Genomic DNA, 24086 nt, shown 5'->3' with positions numbered 1-24086 from the left:
GCAGTCACACCGCCTTCAGATAAGGTAAATTCTCTTGGAGAGAGGAAAAACTCAAGCTCTGAGGCCGGGGTCCCCAGTCAACCTTAGGTAAGGACATACAACCCGCTGGGAACCGGGTGGGGATCTTAAGGCAAGGAAGGAGGGCAAATCTTTATTAATTCAAAGCGTGAATAAATTGCAGGGCTCTCTCACAGTTCCTCTCCAGCCGCTTACACGTGGAAGTCCACGATTTTCACCAGAACTGCTGGGAAAGTGAAATTATTTCCCAGCTTTTGAGCGCTCCCAGTCCACTGTGAGTAGGTGAGGGATAAATACCCATTCCCTGTGCCCCAGCCAGGCTGCTGCGAAGCGAAAGCGCTGGGAAATGAGACTTTCCTTCACGTAATTTTCGCCCGTGTCAGACGGTGCAGAAAGGAAAGCCAGGATTTGTCTCGCCTCGCGTCGCTTTAGGCACGACGCCTGCCTTGGAGGCGAAAGATAAATGCGGGCTGGCTCTCTCTGCTCACCCGGGAGAAATCAGCAGCTCCTAAAATCACGCTCTGCGACAGGTAGAATAAATAAACATCGATTTTTCCTGGATGGCATTAATCATCGCCTGACAGAGGCGCACCAGAGAGCAAAGCGAGCGCGCCTGCTGCCCGGCGTCTGACAAGCACATCCCAAATTAAAGATCCTAATTAGCTGATGACGCTTGGCCGGTGGGGTGAGGCTCGCCTCCGGATTCAGGCATCTCGTTTCAGGTGCCCCTGCGAGCGACCTGCCTGATCCCCCGGTGCTGTCCACGGGGATTTAGAGCTGCTTCCCGCTGCCCACGCAGAGATGCCGGAGGCGAAGCAGCGTCCGAGGCACCCGCCCGGCACTGGGAGACGCGTTCCAGATAATGAAAATTGAGCTGTTTGGGTCTGGGGCTGAATCCTCCCGCCCCGGGGCAGCATCCGCCTGCCGGGACATGGACATATACTGCCATCAGAGAGCTGAGCTGAATTTCACAATTAACTCGGGCTCACCCTCACTTTTCCTTCCTTGACAAGCCAGCTGCTTTGCGTGGAGCGGGTCCAAGACGCAGGTATGAAACCCGGGAAGTTTGTGAGGCTGCAGCTTGCGCCGTGCCTGCCAGGGATGGAGATAAATTAAATTAAAAACCCCGTACCTTGCTGCCTTGGGTTAGGTATTATTCATGCTGACGGCCAGGTTGTTGGTCCACGCGCTGCTAAACAGCTCAGGTGGAGCTTCCTCTGCTTCAGTTTGTGCCCGTTGCCCCTTGTCCTGTCACTGGGCACCACTGGAAAGAGTCTGGCCCCATCCTCCTGACCCCCACCCTGCAGATATTTAGAGGCATTTCGAAGGTCCCCTCTCAGCCTTCTCTTCTCCAGGCTGAACAAGCCCAGCTCCCTCAGCCTCTCCTCGCAGGAGAGATGCTCCTGTCCCCTCCTCATCCTCGTAGCCCTCCGCTGGACTCTCTCCAGAGCTTCTTCACCTCCAGGGAGCCACCAGACCAAGCCTCTGCCAAGCCCAGAGGGTCCCGAGCTCCTCCACACCCACTCAAGATATAGCCAAGGGCTTCTAAACACCAATGACACCAGAAGGTGTTAATGGAACAACACTGGCTCAAAAATGTTGCCTTTAGTAGTTTCACACATCCTAAAAAAAAAACCCAGAAGGTAATTTATGGTGATCTCTGTGTGCGGCGTGCGGTGTCTGCATAGGAACCTGTAGGGTTCACCCCACGGAGTGGCTCTGCTTGGGAGCGGCCGCCCCTCGCTGCAGACTGTGCATGACGAGAAATCCACCACGACCTTCCTTTTGGTTTATCCTGGTGTTTAGAATGGGGGGGGGGAATAAAAATAAAGCCTTATTTTTCATTTTGCTGTACCTGCCTTTATTCTTCACCTAGAAACTCTTCCTGTACTTGGCTCCCACAGATGCGCGGGTGCTGTCCAGGGAAAGACAAAAGTCACCTCTTCCAGGGAGTGACCCCGCATTTACCCCCCTGGAGCTCAGCGTTTTGCAGCCAGGGATGGGTGTCTTCCCCGTGAAGGCCACCAGGATGAACCCACCCTGCTGCCCCAGGGAGCGGGTGACACGGCGGGGAGCCTCACCCCTTTGACTCTGCACCCGGGAGCCCTGGGGGCAGCCGCTCCCTGGGGATTGTGGAGGCTGTGGTGGATGTGACTGACGTAAATCAACAACAAAAAAATTAAATTCTTCACCTATATGGGATAAAAGTTCAATGAAAAATTAAATTCTTCACCTATATGGGATAAAAGTTCAATGAAAAATTAAATTCTTCACCTATATGGGATAAAAGTTCAACGAAAAATTAAATTCTTCATCTATATGGGATAAAAGTTCAGCTGTCTCAATCTATTTTCATTTCCCTTCAGTGTAAAACCTGGGGCAGCTTTATCAGTGGGGGTCCTTTCGGAGAGTGAGAAACAGCTGATGCAGGAGGAGATAATTTAAAATACCAGGAATTATCACTTCAACTTGTGTGTGGTTAGCCCAGCCTATTTAAGAGAAAAATAATTCATAAATTGGAGTGAATTTGATAATCTAGATTTCACACAACCCAAAGCCTCACCCAAGAACTTCATTAGGGGGGGTTAAAAAAATAAAAAGCGAGGTTGAAAGCATCATTTCCAAAAGGGAGAGGAGCTCGGTCAGAGGCTGCCCGAACACCCAGCGTTGCCCGCTCGTGTTTAATGGGCTCAGGAGCTGATGCTGAGGAAAGAAACTCCCCAGAAGGGATCAGCCAACTGCAGAGGCAGCGCAGCCGTCGCGGGTTTCTTTTTACCCCGTTTCTCCGTTTGCTGGACAAGGAGAAGGCGCTTGGCCACCCAAGCCTTACTAGCAGATAAAAAATAGGTTTTGACCTAGAATAAAAAAGAGGGGATATTTCCAACGATGTCCAATAGATGGTGGCGATGTATAAGCGTCCCTAATCAGTATTTTTTAGCCACTTATTTAACATTTCCCACCCCCAGCACTCCCTTTTGATATCTGAAAGGGACCGTTAAGGCCATTTCCCACCTCTGCGGGCTGACGGCAGCGCATGGTGGAACGCAGAAGGAACCAAAACAAGTTGTCCCCACATAAACAGGCGTGGATTTTGTTCAGAAGCCGATGAAACGCGACTTTGGAGAAGGAAAGGGGCGTCTGAAGCACCGGTGCATTACTACACCGTCATGCCGTGCCAGCAGCAGTACAAGTCAGCTTTGGGATGGTAACTTTAATACCTAATAATAATAATAATAACAGTAATAGGTGCTGACCAGGGTCACAGCACTGTGTGGGTGATTTTTTCACGGTGTTAGAGGGTGTTCTTCCCTGCTGCTGACAGCACAGCTCACACCCAGTGACCGCGGGTGGAAAGTCCTCCGGTGGGACCCAGCCGAGGCTCCCCCATCGCAGGCGATCAGCTCCCTGGTCCCCTCCCAGAGGAGCTCGTTAGGCTGAGTCGGGCAGGGACTCTGCTCACCTTGGAGTGATGAAACACTACAGAGATTAAGAAATTTTTCTGGGTGGGGGTGAGAGATCCCGGCTGCTGATGGTTAAGAATAGGAAGGTCTATACAGGACCCAGCTGTCAGAGCATGACTGACAGGCAGCCCATCAATCTTTTTTTCTATCACAGAAAGTTTGGGGCTGGAAGGGACCTCTGGGGTCACCCAGTCCCACCCCCTGCCCAAGCAGGGTCACCCAGAGCAGGCTGCACAGCACCATGTCCAGGCAGGGCTTGAATATCTCCAGAGAAGGAGACTCCACAGCCTCCCTGGGCAGCCTGGGCCAGGGCTCCGTCACCCTCAGAGGGAAGAAGTTCTTCCTCATCTTCAGCTGGAGCTTCCTCTGCTTCAGTTTGTGCCCATTGCCCCTTGTCCTGTCACTGGGCACCACTGGAAAGAGTCTGGCCCCGTCCTCCTGACCCCCACCCTGCAGATATTTAGAGGCATTTTGAAGGTCCCCTCTCAGCCTTCTCTTCTCCAGGCTGAACAAGCCCAGCTCCCTCAGCCTCTCCTCGTAGCAGAGGTGCTCCAGTCCCCTCCTCATAGCCCTCCGCTGGACTCTCTCCAGTAGCTCCTCATCTTTCTTGAACTGGGGAGCCCAGCACTGGACACAGCACTGCAGATGGGGCCTCCCCAGGGCAGAGCAGAGGGGCAGGAGAACCTCCCTGACCTGCTGCCCACACTCCTCCTAATGCACCCCAGGATCCCATCGGCCTTCTTGGCAGCCAGGGCACACTGCTGGCTCATGGTCACCCTGTCGTCCCCCAGCACTCCCAGTCCCTCTCCCCAGAGCTGCTCTCCAGCAGGTCAGACCCAACCTGTACTGGTGCACAGGGTTGTTCCTCCCCAGGTTCAGGACCCTTTTTCCTGTTCTTCAGGTATTTCCAGGAAGATCTAAGCCACCCATTTTTTCCTGCCCCTCTTTTGCAGAGGGCCAGGTCACTCTGCTGCTCCACCTCCACTGCGAGATGAAAACCATCCCATCGCAGCCTGTTCTGAGAAGAGACAGTGCTAAGCCAGGTCTTTCTGCAAACCTTTTTGGCTAGCAGAAAATCGGTAGCATATCCATGATAATTTCGGCGTGATTCATCTCTGCTCACCCCACTCAACAGATATCAGCCCTTCAGCGTCCGTAACATTTTCAGGAGTTTGCTGTTCACACTATTTCTTTCAGTGTAGCTGATATTTCCCTTTAAATAATTGATGCCTATGCTTTTAGATTAATTAAACTGACAGCATGGAGAGAGCCACCATGTAAACAGCAGCTCATATTAAATCATATTTGATCCACAGGTAGAATTTCTTCATCTAGCAGTTGTCTACACCCTTAAGCATAGATGTAGAAGCCAACTGCTTAGGCTGTCTTTGCAGTCAGTAGAAATGAAGGTGCTGGTTCAGCTGTTCAGACACAGGTGTCCAGGACTGAGACCCACCATATATCTCACCCAATCCCCGAAAGGGCACAGGGCTCCCTACATCTTGTGCCATATCTGCTAGGCCTGTGTCTTCATCCTATAATATCTCAGGTGGAATTGGATGGGTCAATAGGCTCGGTGGAGCCCAGAGCAGGTGGAGCTCCGAGCCTGGAGCAGGACTTACCATGTCCAAAGGAGACCCACGCATGGTCACGGGAACAGACAAGGTCTCCAGCAGTGCTACTGAGAGCCTAGAGGACCGGCCGAGAGGTGGACACATGGCTTGGGCTCACCTTGCTCCGGGTCAGTGTGACTCACAGACCTACACATGCACCAAAAGTGTCCCAGCTTCTCTTCCAGTCTGTGACCTCCAACAGAGCAATTCAGCTGGCCAAAGGGATGGCTCTGGAAGAAACCCATGGCCTTCTGGAGGAGCAGCTGGAGCCCAGCAGGAAACCTTCAGAGCTGGAGACCAGAGCCAGCCCCACCAGCAACTATCCAGCACCTGCACCAGGGAACCCAAATATTGACAGGGGAGAGCAGTGCTGACTCCAGCCCAGGGTTTTGGCTGGCTGTGGCTCTGCAAGTGGCAACACATTAAAAGCTGGGTTAATATTTGCGGAGTTTGTGTCAACACTTTCACTGCTGAGTCACATGTGTTCCCACTTCATCACCAACCCTCCAGGTACAACTCAAAACACTTCCCCTTCTTGAAAAAGGCAAATAGAAACATGCATCCCAGTTATTTCCAAAAGAAACATCTTTCACTCCTCACAGAAGGAGAAAGAAGGAAAAACAATTTGTAGAAATCATTATCAGCTAATTAGGTACCAACTTTCAGTGTTGATCACTCCATCCTCCATCTCCTTCATATTCACTGTGCACTCTGTAGTGCATTGCTCTATCTAAGGGTATTTGTGACCTATTAATTCTCCTTCTGTAATGGAAGAGTTGCAAATAAAAACCCCACAAAAACACCATATAAACTGAAATCCGACCTATGGAAGCAACACAACCCGTAGGCTGGGGTGGGTTTCGGCCAGCCAGAATTCCGACACCTTGAAGCTAAGCAGGGCAGAGAGTCCTGCCGCATCCCCTCCACGCAGCATCGTGTCTTCGCGCAGCATGGCTCACCCCAGCGGTTTCCCAGGTTGGTTTTAACAAGGATCAGTTTTATTGCTGTCAAGGAGGCAGATCAGATGCAATATTCACCTACTAAACTTTGAATCTGGCTAGTTAGATCCCACAATTAACAGTTTTTCAGATGCAGATAGCTACATGCTTTGAGAAAATCAGAGAAAAAATGGAAATATTACTCTGATACTACTTTTATTGCAACTAACACACCATGACTTCATTGTACATTCTTAAATTTGAATATATGTACTGGAAAATTCCACTAAACAGTACATTTAGAAACCATCACTAACACTTAATGCGTATTAAGAAAATCCTTTGAAGTATTTATTCACTATAAAATGCATTTTGAAGGATTAAAGCCCAGCAGAAAAAAAATTTAAAATACCTTTGAACATACTTTGATGGGTCATTGTGGAAGAAGAGGATTCGGAGAAGTTCTTCTCAGTTTCCCCCATTTCCTGCAGCTTTAGGGAAACATTTTTTCCTCTCCCACCCCAGCCTCCTTGGTCTGCTCCATGTCTTCTCCTGCACGCTCCCCACTGCCATGGGGTTACCTGGAAGCACTGAAGTTCGCCTTCATTCTGTAGATCCCATCTCACAGCTGGAGGAGATACAGCACTCGGTAGGCATGTAGTCCTCTGCGCTGTGGACAACGTCCAAATTGTAGAAGAGGGTGACCATAATCAGACTCAGGCCACAGACAGCTGAGAAGAAAGTGGTCCAAGGCCTCAGCAGGAACCCCACAAGTGTCTTATTTTTTGCAAGACTGAGCCTTGTTGTCCTATTTCCTTTCAAGAGAGGTGACTTGGTGTTGCCTAAGGAATGACAGGTCCATGAGAAAACCTAGCACGTTTGCCTCCAAATATTCAGAAACAACCTGGATATTTTTGGTACATTTCCTCATAAATTGACCTTTGCTGGTTCTTCAAGGAGTACGAATTTCTCCTGTTATGAGATGCACTAGAGGCAAATGTATTATGAGTTAGTCCCACATCAATAGGGCCAGAAACATACAGAATTATCACGGCTTCTCTGTGATATCAAGAAGACCCCAAAACACAGCCCCAGTTCCCATCACTGCCTAAATGCCAAGCCATTTACCACTTTAGCGGGGAAATTATTCCCCCCACCGCTCTCTTCAGAGCACTCTTCACCTCCTGGTTCCTCAGGCTGTAGATGAAGGGGTTCAGCATGGGGGTCACCACCGTGTAAAAGACAGAAATGATTTTGTCCCTGCCCAGGGAGTAGCTGGAGCTGGGCCTCAGGTACATGAAGACAAGGGTCCCGTAGAAGATAGTGACAACAACTAGGTGGGACACACATGTGCCAAAAGCTTTACGCTTGCCCTGCACAGAGCCCATCCTCAGGATGATCAATAGGATGCGGCCATAGGAGATGAGGACAACTGATACAGTGGTGACCTCGTTGAAGCCCCCAAAAGCAAGTACCAACACCTGGTTGAGGCGAGTATCAGAGCAGGCCAGTTTCGACAGCAGTGGCCCATCACAGAAGAAGTGGTCAATGACATTGGGGCCACAGAAGGACACTCTCAATGCAAACCCTGTGAACATGACTGCATTAAAAGACCCAACCGCGTAGGACCCAGCCAAGAGGGAAACGCAGACCTTCTGGGACATGACTATGGGGTAGCGCAGAGGATTGTAGATGGCAACGTAGCGATCGTATGCCATCACAGCCAGGAGGTAGCACTCCGCTATTACAAAAACAAGATAGAAATAGAGCTGTACAAAGCAGCCAGCAAAAGAAATAGTCTTCCTTTTCGATGAGAGGTTCAGCAGCATTTTGGGTGTCACAACTGAGGAGTAGCACAGATCCAAGAAGGACAAGTTGCTGAGGAAGAAGTACATGGGGGTTTGAAGCTGGGCATCGAGCCGGACGACAGCAATGATGCCAATGTTCCCCACCATGGTGATGACATAGATGAGCAGGAAAACCACAAAGAGGGTAACCTGGAGGTCAGGGCGATCAGTGAACCCTTTGAAAACAAACTCTGTCACCGTAGTCCAATTTTCCCAAGCCATCAGTGTGCAAGAGACACCCAGCTCTCAGACTGGGAGGCAATTTCCATGAGCTCAGTTATGCTGACTTAATCCCCTGCTTCATTATTAGTGATTTTGAATCCTGTGCTCTGTAGATAATTAGGACATCTCCTAATGAAACACCACCAGACACCCTGGCAGGATGCTCAGGAAGCCCACAGCCACCTGGCCATGCAGGGACCCACGTCTACCATCTTTAACCAAGCTGATCTAAGCTTAAATCTACCTTCATGTACTGATCTCAAGGGAAAAAGTATAAAACCAACACAGGAAGTCTTCCCTGGGACACAACCGTGGTCTTCACGATGTGTGTTGTTTCCATCCATCTGCAGTTTTCACCAAATGAAGGGCAGAGCAGCTCACATTCGTTGATGGTTCTTCTGATAATACAGAAACTGGATGAACAGTAGTGTCCACTCTGATTTTCAGGTTGATAATGTCCCAGAGACTCTTCTTATCACAGGTAGCTCAGGGTTTGAATTTGTTGCTTAGGGCTTCTTATTCCAAGTGCTCAGAAACAAAAATAGTGTGATAATTTAAAAAATGTTATTGCTAATCAAGTTAGAAGCTACTTTGAGGGATAAATTGCATTTCAATAACTGCTCTCATCTCATGAGAATAAATACATGAGCAGAAGGGCAGATGTGTTGCTTTCCTTTTCCAATATCTTCCAGCTCAGCTGGTAACTTGCTAACAATTGTGCTTTTCCCTTTGTTTCTATCATTTAACTTGCATTTTAAGCAAAGAGTAGTTTCCAAAGTACTTTCAAGCAACTGATTAACATGCCAGATTAAGCTCAGAAAATAAAACCTGCTTTTAGAATAAAAAGTTGTAACATAACCGTGTCTCAAACACAGAGGTTTGAGGGCAGTTTTAACGTAGTTCCCTTTTCTCTACAAAAAAGCCTCAGTCTGCCCTCACACCAGGCTGGTATGACTTCAATTTCTTATTTATTCCCTAGTCCAGTCATCCGCTTGACCCTGACGACTCACAGCCCTGTGCTCCTGCCACCCACCAATTCCACCACCACCCCCCAGGCAGTACCTGAGATGCCACCTCTTCTGGTTTCCTGCAGAAGATCCAGCCTTTTCCAGTCTGAACTACTTCTGTGCCCACCTCTGTCACTGGTTTCTCCAAGGACATCATGCAAACGACAGGTAGAACTTGCACCTTTTTATTTCTGGGGAAAACTAGAAGAGTAACAGCGCAGAAAATGAGACAGTTTCCTGTTAAATTCACTTGAAGGTGCGTCTCAGATAGGAGAAAATAATTAATATACCCCCAGAAAGGACTGTTCCTGGGGAAAGAGTAAGCACATGAGACAGAGTAAACATTTCTTCCATATACATATATATTTGTCCTGGTATAACTCCTACCAGTAGGCAAGGATATGTTTTTGAAAAGAAATGGCAACTTTTGCTCTTGTGACAATCCCTGCTGCCTTTCTTCAACATTGCCTCTGATCAGACCCTGCTTACCTGTCTGGATGACTGTTGCACAGAATCTTCGCTGACTGAGGAAAAAATCTGGTTTTCCACCTTCCAGCTTGCTGCAGAAGTCAGAGCTTCAGAGAAGCAAATTTGTTCCAAGTCCTCTTTTCTCTTCTTTAATTCTACATTGAGTTGGATGTCCACGTATGGCCATATCTCCCAGATGCTCTTCACTATTTATTGCATCCCAGCTTAGACAACTGGGATAAGCCGCCAACAGCCTCACAGGGCACATCACCCCACGCCAATCGCTTCTGCTTTTTCTCCCCTTCAGATATAATTGGAAAATTCCCTAAGTGATTTCAGGAGTTGGAGGTCTAGAGCTATTGCTGCCTTAACCCTTGAGATGGGATGTCTTCTGGGAGCCAGAACACACCAAGATCAGAAACTACTGTGAGATTATCAAGAAAGAGCATCTCTTAGAGACAGCATCTCAACATCTTGTAACTGTGGAAACACTCCAGCCAGAAAGATTTACTAAACCTTTACTAAACCTTGAAAATCATAAAGAATACTCTACTCACTCCCAAAACAAAACTTGCCAACCTATTGGAGACCATCATTCTAATATCAAATTACAAAAGGGATGAGGTACTAAGGACCAGAGAATAGCTCTTGAATGTAGTGTTACACTTATTACTCTATTGTCCTTGCTGAGAACACCATCTCCCACAGTACCCACGTGGGGACACAGTCTGGATGGAGAGAAGCTGCCAGAGGAGTGAACACTGGCTGAGCTGTTGGGTGCAGAGGTGATGGGTGGTGGGTTGCTCTGACTCTATGCTGGGGGTTGCTGGGGCTTTCCCTCTTTAGTCTCTTTAAATAGAGCCAAGGGGGTCACCATGGTGCACAGGGGACCATCCCTCAGTACCTGAGTAAAGCAAGTAGTGCAGATCCAGAGACCTGGGCCAAATTCAGCCAAGACTGCAGACCATCAGGCAAGTTGGCAAAGATGAGGCAGATCCAAGGGCAAACCAAGTCAATCCTCTGGTCAGGGTCACGTCCAGCAATTACTAGGCAGGTCCATGATGAATCCTAGGTACAGATCAAAGGAATCCATAGGTGTACACATCTGCTGCTAAACTGGAAACAAATACTCCTCCAGTATAACTCAAGAGAGAAGCAAGCTCCCTGGGCTGAGCTTAAATAGAGCTCAGGGGCAAATGGGCAGAGGGTGGGGATGAAGGCCCCAGGTGAGGCTGGTCAGGTTGATTAAGGCCTATTAGTTCCCCCTGGGATGATTAATCACGGTCTGCAAATGCCTGTTTCTCACCATTGAATATAGTGGAAGCCCAGAGTCACCATCTCAGGTGTGGACATCTGGGCCATGGGTACCTAAACATGGATAATCCCTCCCTTGCTGGAAAACTGGGCAGTCTGGTGTCCACAGAGAGACATTAGCAGCTCTGGAGACAGAGTCAGTTGTGCTCTATGAACCATTTGGGGATCCTCTGAAAGATCTGAAATGTCTCTAAACCCATTTTTGTTCTGTTGGCAAGGTCAGACCAAAACCTTGCATGGTCCACAAGTATCTCAGAAGCATCACACGAGCTGGTCACCACTGCCGCTGTGTATCTGTGCTTGGTGATGGCTCATCCACGTGATGTCTTTCAGATATCCGAAGCAGCACAATTGCATTTCATCCTTTTTTTTCTTTCATTTTTGCCCTGTGTAAACCCTGTCGTGAGGACCCCTGGGACTTTCTCCCAGGAGAGCACAAGGGACCGTATTTACAGCCCTGTTGCCCACAGGCTCAGCTATTGGAGTCTGGGAAGGAGCACATCCCTCTTCTCATCAGGGTGTTAGCAGAGGTTACGGAGATGCGTGAATGTTCTCTGCTGCCTTTGGGTTCAACCCTTGGCTCCCATCACTCGACAGCAGTGGAGGCACCAGAGGAGCCAGAACGCCAAGACAAAGCAGAGCCTCGCCTGTGTTTAGGCAGTGGGCTTTCTTCTTCAGGTCCTCACATCCTCTTTTTCGGGGCTTTGTTGGAAAACAACCTTACCAAAGTAGGTTTTCTTTATAATAAGAGGGAGCAACGGCTTATGCAAATTGTTTATCTTCTACTTATGCAGCTAAAGCGAGATGAACTGATTTATGCAAGTGTTAAATAAGGAGGAGTCTTATTTTGTTGTAAAGAAATTCCGCGTTTCAAGTCGTCAGCAGAATATAGTCATTAACAAAGCAGCCTTTGGAATCAGCACGTTTCAAAATTAACTCGGTTTTCAAGCAAGCATCTTAACGTAATACCTACGGGTTTAGGTGTGTGCTGGAGACCACTAAGCTATAAATCATGAGTTTACCAGTGTGAATTTTGTCCATTGAGAATGATATATAATAGTTTAATAAACGTGATTTGAAGACTGGAATAATAATTAAAAACCAAGAGAAAATGTCTGGAGGTCATTAATGTTGTGCATTCTGTGATTTCACTGAGGCTGTGACTTTCTCTCGCTCCAGGTTTCTGTGTGCTCCTGTGAGGCTTCTCTAAGGTGTCTTCTGCAACAATTTTCTCTCAGGCTGAAAGTGAATAAAAATCGGATTCTTTTCTTAAATCTGAAAACAGAATAAATCCGTATGTTTAATTATCCAAGCACAGGAAATAAAATTGGTGTTTGAATTGTTTCATCTTACTCCCTGTTCTTTTCTAAGCACCTCAGCTGAAAAAGAAAACGCATGTAAAATTTGTGTTTAGAAAATATAGAAGAATAGACCAAAATGCAGTAGTTAAACTGGTGACTGATCGGAGCGAAATACGGTCCAGAACTGAAACTCCTATTTTTTTCTTTTTGATGTTTTTCTTCCTTTCGCCTCAGTGGGTAACATTTGGTCATGGGAGGAAATCACACACAGACTGAATTCGTCCTTGTGGGAATTACAGACAGCCCATGTGCGCAGGCCCCTCTTTTTGGGTTGTTTCTATTGACTTACATTGTCACTGTGGTGGGGAACATTGGGATTATGGTCTTGGTTCGGGTGGTTCCCAGCCTCCATACCCCCATGTACTTCTTCCTCACCCATTTTTCATTCACTGACATCTGCTACTCCACAGTCATCTCCCCCAAAATGCTAGCAGACCTGTTATTGGAGAGTAAAACCATTTCTTTCGCTGGCTGTGCGATGCAGTTCCACGGCTTTGCTTTCTTTGCGACTGCCGAGTGTCACCTCCTGGCTGTGATGGCCTATGACCAGCACGTTGCTATCTGCAACCCCCTGCTTTACGTGACGGTCATCTCCAACCGCGTCTGCCGGCAGCTGGTAGCATCATCCTATCTCATTGCCTTTCTCAGTGCCATCATCTACACAGGCTGTATATTTGGGGGTTCCTTCTGCGGACCCAGACAGATCGACCAAGCTCTTTTCAGTGGTGCCCAGTGACAGGACAAGGGGCAATGGGCACAAATTGAGGCACAGGAAGTTCCGTCTGAACATGAGGAAGAACTTCTTCCCTCTGAGGGTGACGGAGCCCTGGCCCAGGCTGCCCAGGGAGGCTGTGGAGTCTCCTTCTCTGGAGATCTTCAAGCCCCGCCTGGACAAGGTCCTCTACAGCCTGCTGTAGGTGACCCTGCTTCGGCAGGAGGGTTGGACTAGATGACCCACAGAGGTCCCTTCCAACCCCTACTATTCTGTGATTCTGTGATTCTGTGACCACTTCTTCTGCAATGTCAGCCCTCTACTAAAGCTCACGTGCTCCGACACCCGCAACAACGAGATGATCATCTTTGCCTTTGTCACCACAAATGTGGTGGGCACGAGCGTGATCATTTTGCTCTCCTACATCTGTATCCTCCGCACGGTCCTGAGGATGCACTCAGCACGGAGCAGGTCCAGAGCCTTCGATACCTGCACCTCCCACTTGATGGCTGTTTCCTTATTCTACGGGACAATATTCTTCATGTACCTACAATCCACGTCTAGCCACAGCAGCCTGGATAAGGTGGCCTCCATCTTCTACACCATGGTCACCCCCATGCTCAACCCCTTCATCTACACCCTGAGGAACAAGGAGGTGAAGGGTGCTCTGGTGAAGTGCAGGAGAAGGGTGTTCAACCACTGTCAGCATAAAAGAGCTGTACCAGCTAGGAAGTGAAGACTTTATCTTCTGTGAGAAAGCTTATGATGCATTAAAACAATCGGATTTTTTCCCTAATCCTCACAATTCTAGGTAGGTCCTTCCACAGTTTCTGCACAGAAGTGAATTGCAGTACTCAGCCATGAGAAACAGACCCCACAATCACATCTTCCTTGGAAGGAAATCAGGAGGAATGGGAGCCTCGGACTTTATTCCACCAGCCTGTAGGAATGAATGACCCTGAATTATTGCGGGCTGCTCTTTCTCACAGGAAGCACAAATCATAGTTTTATTGATTTATAACTTTTTGTCACTGATAAATATGTATTCTCCTTGCAAGTTTATTGACTTTGTCCCTAAAATCCAATAAAATTCCTCACTGTTACCGGTGAGTTGTTTATTAGTCAAGCTGCTGAGGCAAGAGGGAACATTTTGGAAGAGTAAATGTATTTTAAAATTTGCTTGCTGAGAAACGGGAAGATAAAAGGCCTGAAAAAATACAGTGCATTTGTTTCTGACATAAAAAGGGAAAAAGCTGGTGGGAGGCAGGATCTCAAGCTCTACCTTCGAATATCCAGGGGAATCCCTCCCCAGGCTGCACACATCAGCATCCATCTTCACTTAAAGGAAGAAAGTGCGGACAATGTAATTAAAAACAGGGCGATGAACCATGCTGAGATGGTTCGCCCAACTCATGCTGAAGCCATGAAAGACAAACGGTGTATTTCATTTAAAAATTAAGCGTGAGTCCAGTTTCGATAGGTGAAAGACAATCCTGAACACGTGATCAATGGTAGCTGATAGCTGTCTGGGTCTGAAAAAAGCCGAAATACAGCAGTTCTGCAAATTATGGCTCATGGTGAAAGACAATCCTGAACACATGATCAATGGTAGCTGATAGCTGTCTGGGTCTGAAAAAAGCCAAAATACAGCAGTTCTGCAAATTATGGCTCATGGTGAAAGACAATCCTGAACACATGATCAATGGTAGCTGATAGCTCTCTGGGTCTGAAAAAAGCCAAAATACAGCAGTTCTGCAAATTATGGCTCATTAAAGAACGGGGACATAAAGCATGGTACAGGAATGGCCACGGCACTCGGGAGGGGCCAGCAATCCTTCATCTTTACCTGGTAGGCAGGTAAGAGAAAAAGCATCCCAATTTCTGCTCACCCGAATTAATTCAAAAGGACGTTTCTCGTTTCTCGAGTGCACGCTCACAAGCGTTTGTGGCTGGGTGCAATTCTGCAGCCTCCTATCAACAAAATTCAGGTTGGCTGGGAGAGTTGAGTGTAGGGCCTTCCTCCTCCTCACACTCTTGATTTCGGTTGCCCCTTGCCCGTTGACGCCGCTCGGACTCGTGATGAATTCTGGTTCCGCAGAGTTATCGATGGGAATATAGCGGGGAAACGCTGCAACAGAAAAAGCTCTTTCCCTTGGCTGTGGTGGGTAGAGTGGGAATTAACTTCTTCTGGGAAAGCAGGTGGGTGGTGAAGAGTCTTTTGTGTGCTCGGGCAAATGGCAGCGGGAGAGGAGACGTTGTCTCAGGTCTGGGGGAAAAGCGGCTTCTGCCTGCAGCTGAATGAAGGAGCTGGAATCAATAGAATTAAAAGCTAAAGAGCTTGGCAAGATGGAGACTTTTGGTGTCAGATAGCTTCTTTCTTTTCAAACCCTCGCTACACCTTGTTTTCTTCCTTCTCTTTTGTCGGATATTTTTGCTTACAGTATACATATAGAAATGTACAGAGAAATCCTAAGCTGGACCTTGAAAGAACATCTGATCCGACCTCTCGGGGGAAAGGGAGCCTAGATGAGAAATTTAATGTGTAGGACTCACTGCTTGATGAATCCCCTCACTCTGGGTGTCCTCGTTTCCTCTTGTTTTTGATGAAGTTTCCAAAGCAGAGACAACTAAAACACTCGAAGGTTTACCTGGACTTGGTGTTACATTCCTAAAAGAGGTCTGGATTGCTGTAGTCTTGTGTGTGGTGGATCCACCTCAGGGAACTTCCAAGAGGAACTTCAGTTTAAGGTGCAGTGGAGGCAGAACTGTAGACTCCCGCAATAGGAGAAACAGACTTGGTTTTCTTGGAAATACTTTCTCTGCTAAGAGCATCACTGCGTTATTTTGCTTCAGTCTTTGCAGAGAAACGATCTACAAAGTGTAGAAACCCATGGCTGAAGACAGAAACTTCCTGCATGAAACATATAATAGAGGTCCTCTCCATAGGTGGTTCTGACAGCTCAAAGCACAAGCAAGTTTTTGGCAGGAAGAGCTGGAAATGTCCCTCTTTGCCCAGGTGCAGCTAGATCAGCCTGAACATTTTGGAAAGAGAAAATCAGGTGCTCTGTAGATCATTCAAAACCTGGCCCATATTGACCTGAGCATTTAAGAATGTATTCATATAACCTAGCCTTACCTAGCTAAAAATTAGTTACCGAATCTTTAGCTTTAGATACCTTATCTAGCTTTATTCTTTAGATAATAGCAAGGATATGTCTCTCAGAGCAGTGCCTAACATCAGTGAGATAAATGGCATTTTTCCTGTTAAAAAAAAAAAGTATTTTGTTAATTAGTTTCATTAAATTTCCTGTACTTGTAGAGGAATATTTCATTGCCCTTTGATGATAAGGGAGCGGGACCCTGAATGTAAAAAGAGGTCATAAGGCAGGTTTTAAGCTATAAGCTGGGAGATGCTGCTGGCTGTGGAAGAGCATTTTGACAGGGCTATCAAGGAGCCTGGAGCTGATGTCCAGCGTACATCTGAAAAGAGCAAGAGGGAGGGGGAAAAAAGCTACACGCAATAAAATACAGAAGGTGAATCAGACTGTCTATGGTGTCTGGTGACTGGCACAAGGCAGTAGTAGAAAGAAAGCCAGACTTGGAGACGCTTCCAAACCAAATCTGGAAGCCTCAGTAATAGAATGGGGAAACAAAAATCCTTGGCATCAAGTGAGACTATGGTGTCCTCGCAAAACCATCAGAGAAATATCCTGCCAAAACTACTTGCCCATGACGAACTCCCTCAGGGCGTTCTTCACGTCCCTGTTCCTGAGGCTGTAGATCAGGGGGTTCAGCATGGGCACCACCAGTGAGTAAAACACAGCGAAGATCTTGTCGGTGCTCAGGGTGTCGCTGGATGTTGGTCGGAAGTTCAGGGCGAGGATAGAACCATGGAAAATGGTGACTCCAGCCAGGTGAGAGGTGCAAGTGGAGAAGGCTTTGTGCCGGCCCTTAGCAGAGCTGATCTTTGAGACGGTGGAGAGGATGAAGGTGTAGGAGACCAGGACGGCCAAGATGGTCACCATCTCCACCAGTCCCGCTAGGCCAAATATCAGACCCCTGTTGACATGGGTGTCGGAGCAAGACAGCGCTAGAACAGGCATGAGGTCGCAGTAGAAATGGTTGACCTTGGCTGGCCGGCAGAAAGGCAGGCTGAAGGCAAAGTCTGTGTGCACCGATGAGTGTAGCAGGCCAAGCACATACGAACCGGCCACCAGCAGCATGCAGACCCTGTAAGACATGATGGCCGGGTAAAGCAAAGGCTTGCAGATGGCCACGTAGCGGTCGTACGCCATCGCAGCCAGAAGGAAGCACTCAGTGGTCCCAAAAGCGATGAAAAAAAAAAGCTGGGTGGCACAACCAGCCAGAGAGATTGTTTTCTTCTCCATCAGAAGGTTTATTAGTGTCCTCGGTGTCACCACCGATGAGTAGCAAGCATCTAGGAGAGATAAATTGCTAAGGAAAAAGTACATGGGTGACTGGAGTTGACTGCTGCTCCTGATCACCGCGACCATGCCCAGGTTCCCTGCCAGGGTGATGAAGTAAACGAGGAGGAACAGGAGAAACAAAGGTGCTTGTAGTCGTGGGTTGTCTGTCAGTCCCACAAGGGTCAGCTCCGTAATTTGCTCGGTTTGATTTTCCTCGGCCATCTTCTCAAAAAAGCACTGTGAGTTATATTCATAGAGCCATAACAGAAAAAATAAAATGATGGAGAGACTCAGCACCTAAGAAGACCAACAATCCCTGGTGCCTGTAGTGGTTAGCCCACTCGTTATCAGAGATTTGTTTAATTTTAAATCAACATTCATCAGAAAACTATTTGGTAAGACAGGGAAAATTTTATTTCAGTATCCATTACTCTGCCAAGTGTTCAATTTTTCATTCAGTCTGATACATCTATATTTTTCTCTATTGTACACTCCTAGTGTACATCACATTTCAGCGCAACCCTCCCAAGTTCTAACAACAAAGAGTTAAAGAAAGGGTTCAGTAATTCCTATAATAAATCAGTTATATGGATAATGAAAACAGACTTTTCACCGAATTTGAATTAGAATCTAACTTTCAGAATTGTAGGAAGCCTTCCCAGTGGAGTTTTTTTTAAAGATTCTTTTGTCTGCAGAGAGAAAAGATGAAAATCCACCTTATTCTTCCATAACTTCTCCTTTATTTTGCTAATTTGGGGTTATGCTTTTACGGAGCGTATGGAAATGGTACAGTGCCATCATCTAGGAGAAAATAAACCATTAAAAAAAAGATGGTACGACCAATCTTTGCCTTTATAATGCTTTTCTCTGCGCCTCCTCATTCTAAAATTCATACTCCAGGAGCTTTAAATATATGAAAATACGCCAATGCATCCTGAATTTTTATGACAGAAATCCATGAGGAAGGCAGAGCAGCCCTCCACGGTGGTCCAGAAGCAGCCCCTGTGACACAAATATGTATTCACAACAGACCAAGAAAAGAGCCAAGAAAACTGGTGGGCAAACCAGCCCCCTTTTAATCTCAGATCGTGGAAAATCCTGTGCGGCTCGTAGGGTTTCTGCCGCCGTGGCTGAATCTCCTCAGTGGAACGAGTACATCTCTCCCATCAGAAAAGCCAGCAGGTAAATCAGTGTACAGCTGGTATTCATGAGCCTGGCTTCTATTCCTAACGGAAAATCAAATAAACTCTGTACCAAGGTGGAGGAAGTGCGTGGGATTTAGCTGCATGTCAGAAAACTCCGCCGTTTATTGGCATGGCTATGGGGGTCGAAAACCCTGCAGAGAAGCCTGGAGCATCACGAAAGCACTCCAGACAGAATTCCTCGGTATTGCGGAGATAAAGACAAATTATAACCAGTATTTTATCCGGTAACTGGTATTATAACCTTCATAAAATTATAAACAATTATAACTTGTATCATAACCTTTAAAAATCCACGTGCCGGGTGGTTTTCCTTCTTCCCCTGTTCTATTGCTCTGGCATGAGGAGAGTAACTCGTCCTGCTTTGTCTAATAAAGACACAACTGCAGGCTATGGAATTCACCTTTACAGGCTTCATCTGTGAAGGAGGAAGCCGTTCTCCTTCCCACTGTAAGGAATTATATATCATATTCTGCAAGGATATTAGATATCCCCTTAAAATTATGTATCGCCTGAAAGTTTCAGCTATAAAACAAACCTGGATGTCCTCTCTTCCTCACCAGCCAAGGTCTCGCTTCTTGCTCCTTCCTTGCTTCGCGTTAATTCATGACAGATTGTGAGGGCACTTATATGTTCGGTCTGTCCAGCCTGCCTGTTTTAATTGCTTTTTAACTCTGTCTCTAATCCACTGAGACTTCTGAGGTGCTTTTGCTGAGAAGTGTTTTGGAAAACTTCCTTTGGGAGAAACACAATTAATTTTATATACCTCCATCAAACATATATATATGTATATATACACACATGCACAATCTCTCTGTGCATATATATATGTATGACAGAGGAGTATTAAAATAAAATTAAATTAAATTAAATTAAATCAAATTAAATTAAATTTAAAAATAAAATAAAATAAAATAAAATAAAATAAAATAAAATAAAATAAAATAAAATAAAATAAAATATAAAACCAGTCTTACAAGCAGAGCGGCTCACAAAGGCTCGAACAGATTGCCTGGATCCACCTCATAACCCGAGACATGCATCAGATGCATACATGCGCACAGATCTCCATTGCTGGGAGACAAACAGGCATTCCTGGGGTGTGACCCACGGGATTTGCTTTCGAGACTGGTCTTGCAACAAAGTGAATTACATACAGAGGTGCCTATTTCTTGTGGGGTGTGAGGAAATATCAGCTGGGTGGAAAATTTTCTTGGGCAAGAACATTGTTTATCCTACCTTTAAGGCTGGTTACTTGTATTGCTTACCTGAGGTTATGTGTTTCTTAATACCATGACAGAGAGACCTTCAGGATATCAATGGCAACCTCCTTTCTGTAACTTCTTGGTGAATTGTGCAGAAAGTCTCTTTCTTAATGGGGCTTAAAGGGCTGGGAAATACAGCACCAATGGTTCAATAAACGTTGAAAGCGTTGTTATTGAACCAACATGTGATGAAGTTATTTACATTTACACACCATCTGAAAAGCAGCTTTAGGAACAGCAGAGGGGAGCCTCAAATAGCCCAGAGGTTTCCAGGAAAATTAGCACCAGCACTCACTGTGACATCTAGAAGGCCCAAAGACCTCAAACTCAGCCTGCAACTTGCAGGAACCAAGGTTTTGGTGAAAAAGCCTTATTAGAGTGCCAAACCACAGGTAACAGCTTGATAAACTACACTGAAGAATTGTGTGACTGAGTTATTAACTGGTTATAGGATGTCCTGTAGTCCTTCAGGTCTATCCGGTTCCCACCCATCCCTGTAGGCACCAGATTTCGGAGAGACGCTCCATAGAAAAAGGGTTTCTGACTCTTCTTCTGGGTTCCCCTCTGAACCTTAGCAGTCTGGAAGCCCATGTCCCGTGCAACCCAGGCTTTCTTTGTTGTCATTGAACAGAGAAATGAGACGAACAGGTTGAATCAAGCTCTGTGGAGGGGCTGCTCACTTCTCACTGAGCATTGACGGTGCATGAGGTTGGGCTTCATCTCAGCCAACTTCAGCTACGCAGAAGTTACATGTCTAATCTGTGTCAGTGTCAGTCACCCTTCAGCCAGACTTCTCCCTATAATAAAGGGAGATAAATTGTAAAGAAATTACCCTCAGTACACCTTCGTACAGGCTCCAGTGCAACTCTGAGTCACATGCAGTAACAGCAACAGAGAAATACTCTCCTGGTCACCAGCTTCCTCCACTCACTGCCTTCTCCCAACCGCTCTTCTCAGGGCAGCCTTCACCTCCCTGTTCCTCAGGCTGTAGACCAAAGGATTCAATGTGGGGGTCATGATGGTGTAAAACAGCGTGGCCATTTTGTTCTCGTCCAATGCAAAGGTGGAGCTGGGGCGCAGGTACATGAACAAGATTGCCCCATAAAACATGGTGACGACCGTCAGGTGCGAGGCACAGGTAGAGAAGACTTTTCTCCTTCCCTCTGGAGAGCGGATCCTCAGGACGGTGGGGAGAATACGAGTATAGGAGACGAAGATTATCGTCATGGTGCTGAGACAGTTTATGCTGACGAGAGCAAGGACGACCACCTCATAGGTGTGGGTGTTGGAGCAGGAGAGAGCTAAGAGCGGGGCAATGTCGCAGAAGTAGTGGTTGATAACATTGGAGTGGCAGAAGGAGAAAGTAAAGATGAAGGTGGTGTGTGTCACCGCATGCAAGACACCGATGGCATAGGAACCGGTGACAAGCCACCGACACATCCATCCGCACATGATGGTGGGGTATAGGAGGGGTTTGCAGATGGCCACGTACCTGTCATAGGCCATCACGGCCAGCAAGAGGCACTCAGTGACCCCAAAAATGACGAAGCAGCAGAGCTGGGCTGCACACCCCAAGAAGCTGATGGTTTTCTCCTCCGTCAAGATCTGCACCAGCATTCTGGGGAGAATGATGGAGGAATAGCAGATGTCGACAAAAGCCAAGTGGCTGAGGAAGTAGTACATTGGGGTGTGCAGGTGAAGATCGGTCCTGGTTAATACAATTATCCCAAAGTTCCCCAAAAGGGTCACCATGTACATGGCCAGGAAAGCCAAGAAAAGGGGGACCTGGAGATCCGGGCGGGCGGTGAGCCCCAAGAGAATGAACTCATGCACATCAGTGTGATTGATAGGTGTCATTCTCTGTAATGCATTCGACCTGTGGGAGATAGGTGAAGTGGCAGACAATGATTTGGGCAGCTCAGCAGGACCCTCAGCTTCCTCGGTGTCACTGAAGGAAGGCAGAGCCCTTCCTACAGGAGGGTCGTAAAATGTCAGCTGGATTCTGGATAGCTCTCGGAAGAGCCACGCCTCCGTCCAGCGGCTTCGAAAGGGTACGAAAACCTAAACCTACTTGTCAAGCTGAACAGTGAGCATACCCACCTGGGTTTAGCTCAGCATCTCCTGTGCAGCTTCCTATTTGTGCCTTCCTGGGGACATTTAGCACAGGAGGAAGGTCAATACACTGGGCATTTCTTAGTAACAATCCTTTTTTTAAACGAAGATATTTAATGCACTTTGGTTTTTCCGTAGTAAATGACAGGTACATTTTGAAAATAATTGTTTTTTTAAAAAGAAACCAACATGGAACAATTCAGCTTGCAGAAGTAGTTTTCTTCTTGACTTTGATTTCTCTCTGAAAAACACAGCAGAGTAAAAGTGTGGGTATTTGCCTTTTAAAGCTGACAAGAAGACACAGTTTTCAGTATGACAGCCGTGTAGGAAAGGAAATTCGCAGTGGCACGGTGGTGGCGGGGAAACTAACCTGGATGTAGAGCCGAGGCCGTACAAGCAAATGCAGGAGAAGCTGAGCAGGGCAGGGAGAGGAGATAAGACAGCCTGTGCTGTAGGTAGCGAGCACCCTCTTGCCTTGGCCATCAGGGTCATTCCTTGCCATTACAATGGCACCTATGAAAAGACTGAACATCTACATGTCTCCTTGGTTTACTTCATCTAAGCTTCAAAGCAGAAGAGTCCTCCTCCCATGTAGGATTCCTTCTGGGGTTCTCAGGCTCGTTGCTAGAAATGAGTTATCATACCCCTCTGATCCTTCCTTTCCTCTATCTCACTACCTTCATGTACCACAGACAAAAAGAAAGGGGTGCTTACTTTAGCTCCATGGTGTCCCTTCATGTCCCACCACAGAACAGGTTCAGTGCTGAGGACTGGCCAGAATAGAAGATGCCTTCACCTTGGACACGACTTCTCCAGCAAAACTCAGATCTTCGGTGCAGGTCTTTGCAGCTCCTTCAGCAACTGGGATGAGTTTGGCTGCTCCTCCAACAATGACTGAGGCTAAAATTCATCTTCAAACAAATGTTGAGAGTGCTTTTTAGCACTCTTTCCTTAAAAGTTGCTCTGAGGATGATGTGTTGCTGCGCTTTCCAGAAGGTAGTCAAGCCCCTTCAGTGGTTTTTAGCGTTCAAGGGGTATTTATACTCATTTCTGTGACCTTGGAGGCATTCCAGTCCACGGAGAATAGAAGCTTGACAACAAGTAAAATCCACCCGGAATATGAATGTCTTCATCTCCAGGCTCACTAATGAAGCCCACTAAAACTTTGCTTTGAATATCTGAATTGAAGAAGATGTCTTTTCCCCTCTGCCATGCTGAGGAGAGGGAGTGGATGAAAAGAGAATGTCTACGTGGTTCACCAAAAGCAAATCCCAACTTTTTCCTGCAGTCACCCCTGGCTGTTATCTGACTTTCTCCAGTGCCTTTTCTCATGCCACCTCAGCTGGATCTCGGCAATGCAAAGATGTTTCTTGCAGCTTTTTCTTCTACTGTGGTCTCCCCTTGTTAGCACCTTCTTCCTCCAATACCCACCCCAAATGTCGATCTTTGCCTTTGCTGGCTTCACATAGTCAATGTTCCCCCAGCAAGTTTTGGGTTTGATTTTTTTTTTTAATGTTACATATATATATATATATATATATATATAACATAAAGTATTTATATATATATGAAAGGCACCAATTCTTTTCAAAATGTCATGATAACTTTTCTCACAAGTGGGTCCTCTATTAACTTCCAGGATGGACTTTGTTCTTCAGTTTTATTTTTTTCCCAATGAGATTTGGGGCCAAAACCCTTGGCAGGCTGCGTACAGCCACTCCAGCCGTTGCATCCCTCTGGGATAAGGGCAGCTCTTAGGATAAGTTGAACAAGACCAACTGGTAATTTCCCCTTCTGAAGTCACTCTGCCTTGGTCTGACAGCGAGCTCACCGAAGACCTACCTGATCCCGTATTCACAGCTCATCTACACGCCACCAGGTGCCCAGCTTTGCAGCAGAATTGGAGCCTGGGCAGACAAGAACTGCATTTTCTGGCAGGTGTCTAAGGTAGTGTCAAGGGTAGGAGAAGCGTCGTCAGCTTGAAATATGGCAAAGTCTGCCAGATTGTGTCTGTGTTCTTGTTTTCACTCGCTGTCCTTCTTCTGTTCATTGAATCTTCGTCACTCAGGCGACGTCTCAAAACACAATCTGTGCTCAAGTGTGCCACAACACCAAAAAT

The 24086-nt window shown here is 46.8% G+C and overlaps 4 protein-coding genes across 4 annotated transcripts; 1 reads left to right on the top strand and 3 right to left on the bottom strand.

The window, feature by feature from the left end:
• Positions 1–4: 4 nt before the first annotated feature.
• LOC142362028 (olfactory receptor 5AP2-like) lies at positions 5–8099 on the bottom strand. The gene is made up of 10 exons (XM_075427101.1): positions 7190–8099; positions 5102–5143; positions 3353–3478; positions 3031–3134; positions 2795–2873; positions 2100–2210; positions 1478–1563; positions 1008–1110; positions 507–574; positions 5–124 (listed from the first exon to the last, which is right to left on the bottom strand). The coding sequence occupies exons 1-10, from the start codon at positions 8097–8099 to the stop codon at positions 5–7; spliced, it is 1749 nt and encodes a 582-aa protein (XP_075283216.1).
• A 4340-nt stretch (positions 8100–12439) lies between these two features.
• Positions 12440–13697, top strand: LOC104334316 (olfactory receptor 5AP2). The gene is made up of 2 exons (XM_009939920.2): positions 12440–12954; positions 13253–13697. Exons 1-2 carry the CDS (start codon positions 12440–12442, stop codon positions 13695–13697), a joined length of 960 nt encoding a protein of 319 aa, XP_009938222.2.
• A 2983-nt stretch (positions 13698–16680) lies between these two features.
• LOC104334308 (olfactory receptor 5T17) lies at positions 16681–17610 on the bottom strand. The gene has a single exon (XM_009939913.2). It carries the CDS (start codon positions 17608–17610, stop codon positions 16681–16683), a length of 930 nt encoding a protein of 309 aa, XP_009938215.2.
• A 3172-nt stretch (positions 17611–20782) lies between these two features.
• On the bottom strand, positions 20783–21712 carry LOC104334315 (olfactory receptor 8U9). Its single transcript, XM_009939919.2, has one exon. The coding sequence runs from the start codon at positions 21710–21712 to the stop codon at positions 20783–20785; it is 930 nt and encodes a 309-aa protein (XP_009938221.2).
• Positions 21713–24086: the final 2374 nt, after the last annotated feature.

This window comes from Opisthocomus hoazin, chromosome 7 (assembly GCF_030867145.1).
Source record: "Opisthocomus hoazin isolate bOpiHoa1 chromosome 7, bOpiHoa1.hap1, whole genome shotgun sequence".
Taxonomy (NCBI): domain Eukaryota; kingdom Metazoa; phylum Chordata; class Aves; order Opisthocomiformes; family Opisthocomidae; genus Opisthocomus; species Opisthocomus hoazin.
The sequence above is the reverse complement of the archived record's forward strand: the minus strand, read 5'-3'. Positions and strand labels throughout refer to the sequence as shown.

What these genes read in the sequence shown, in the direction of transcription:
- LOC142362028 (XM_075427101.1), bottom strand. Translation starts at nt 8,099, where the DNA reads ATGGCTTGGGAAAATTGGACTACGGTGACAGAGTTTGTTTTCAAAGGG. An exon ending in TTTCCACCCGCGGTCACTGG is followed by an intron (nt 3,135 to 3,352) that starts GTGTGAGCTGTG and finishes CCTTCTCCAAAG; the next exon opens with TCGCGTTTCATCGGCTTCTG. An exon ending in TCAAGGAAGGAAAAGTGAGG is followed by an intron (nt 575 to 1,007) that starts GTGAGCCCGAGT and finishes AATGCCATCCAG; the next exon opens with GAAAAATCGATGTTTATTTA.
- LOC104334316 (XM_009939920.2), top strand. Translation starts at nt 12,440, where the DNA reads ATGGGAGGAAATCACACACAGACTGAATTCGTCCTTGTGGGAATTACA. An exon ending in TTCTGCGGACCCAGACAGAT is followed by an intron (nt 12,955 to 13,252) that starts CGACCAAGCTCT and finishes TCTGTGATTCTG; the next exon opens with TGACCACTTCTTCTGCAATG.
- LOC104334308 (XM_009939913.2), bottom strand. Translation starts at nt 17,610, where the DNA reads ATGGCCGAGGAAAATCAAACCGAGCAAATTACGGAGCTGACCCTTGTG.
- LOC104334315 (XM_009939919.2), bottom strand. Translation starts at nt 21,712, where the DNA reads ATGACACCTATCAATCACACTGATGTGCATGAGTTCATTCTCTTGGGG.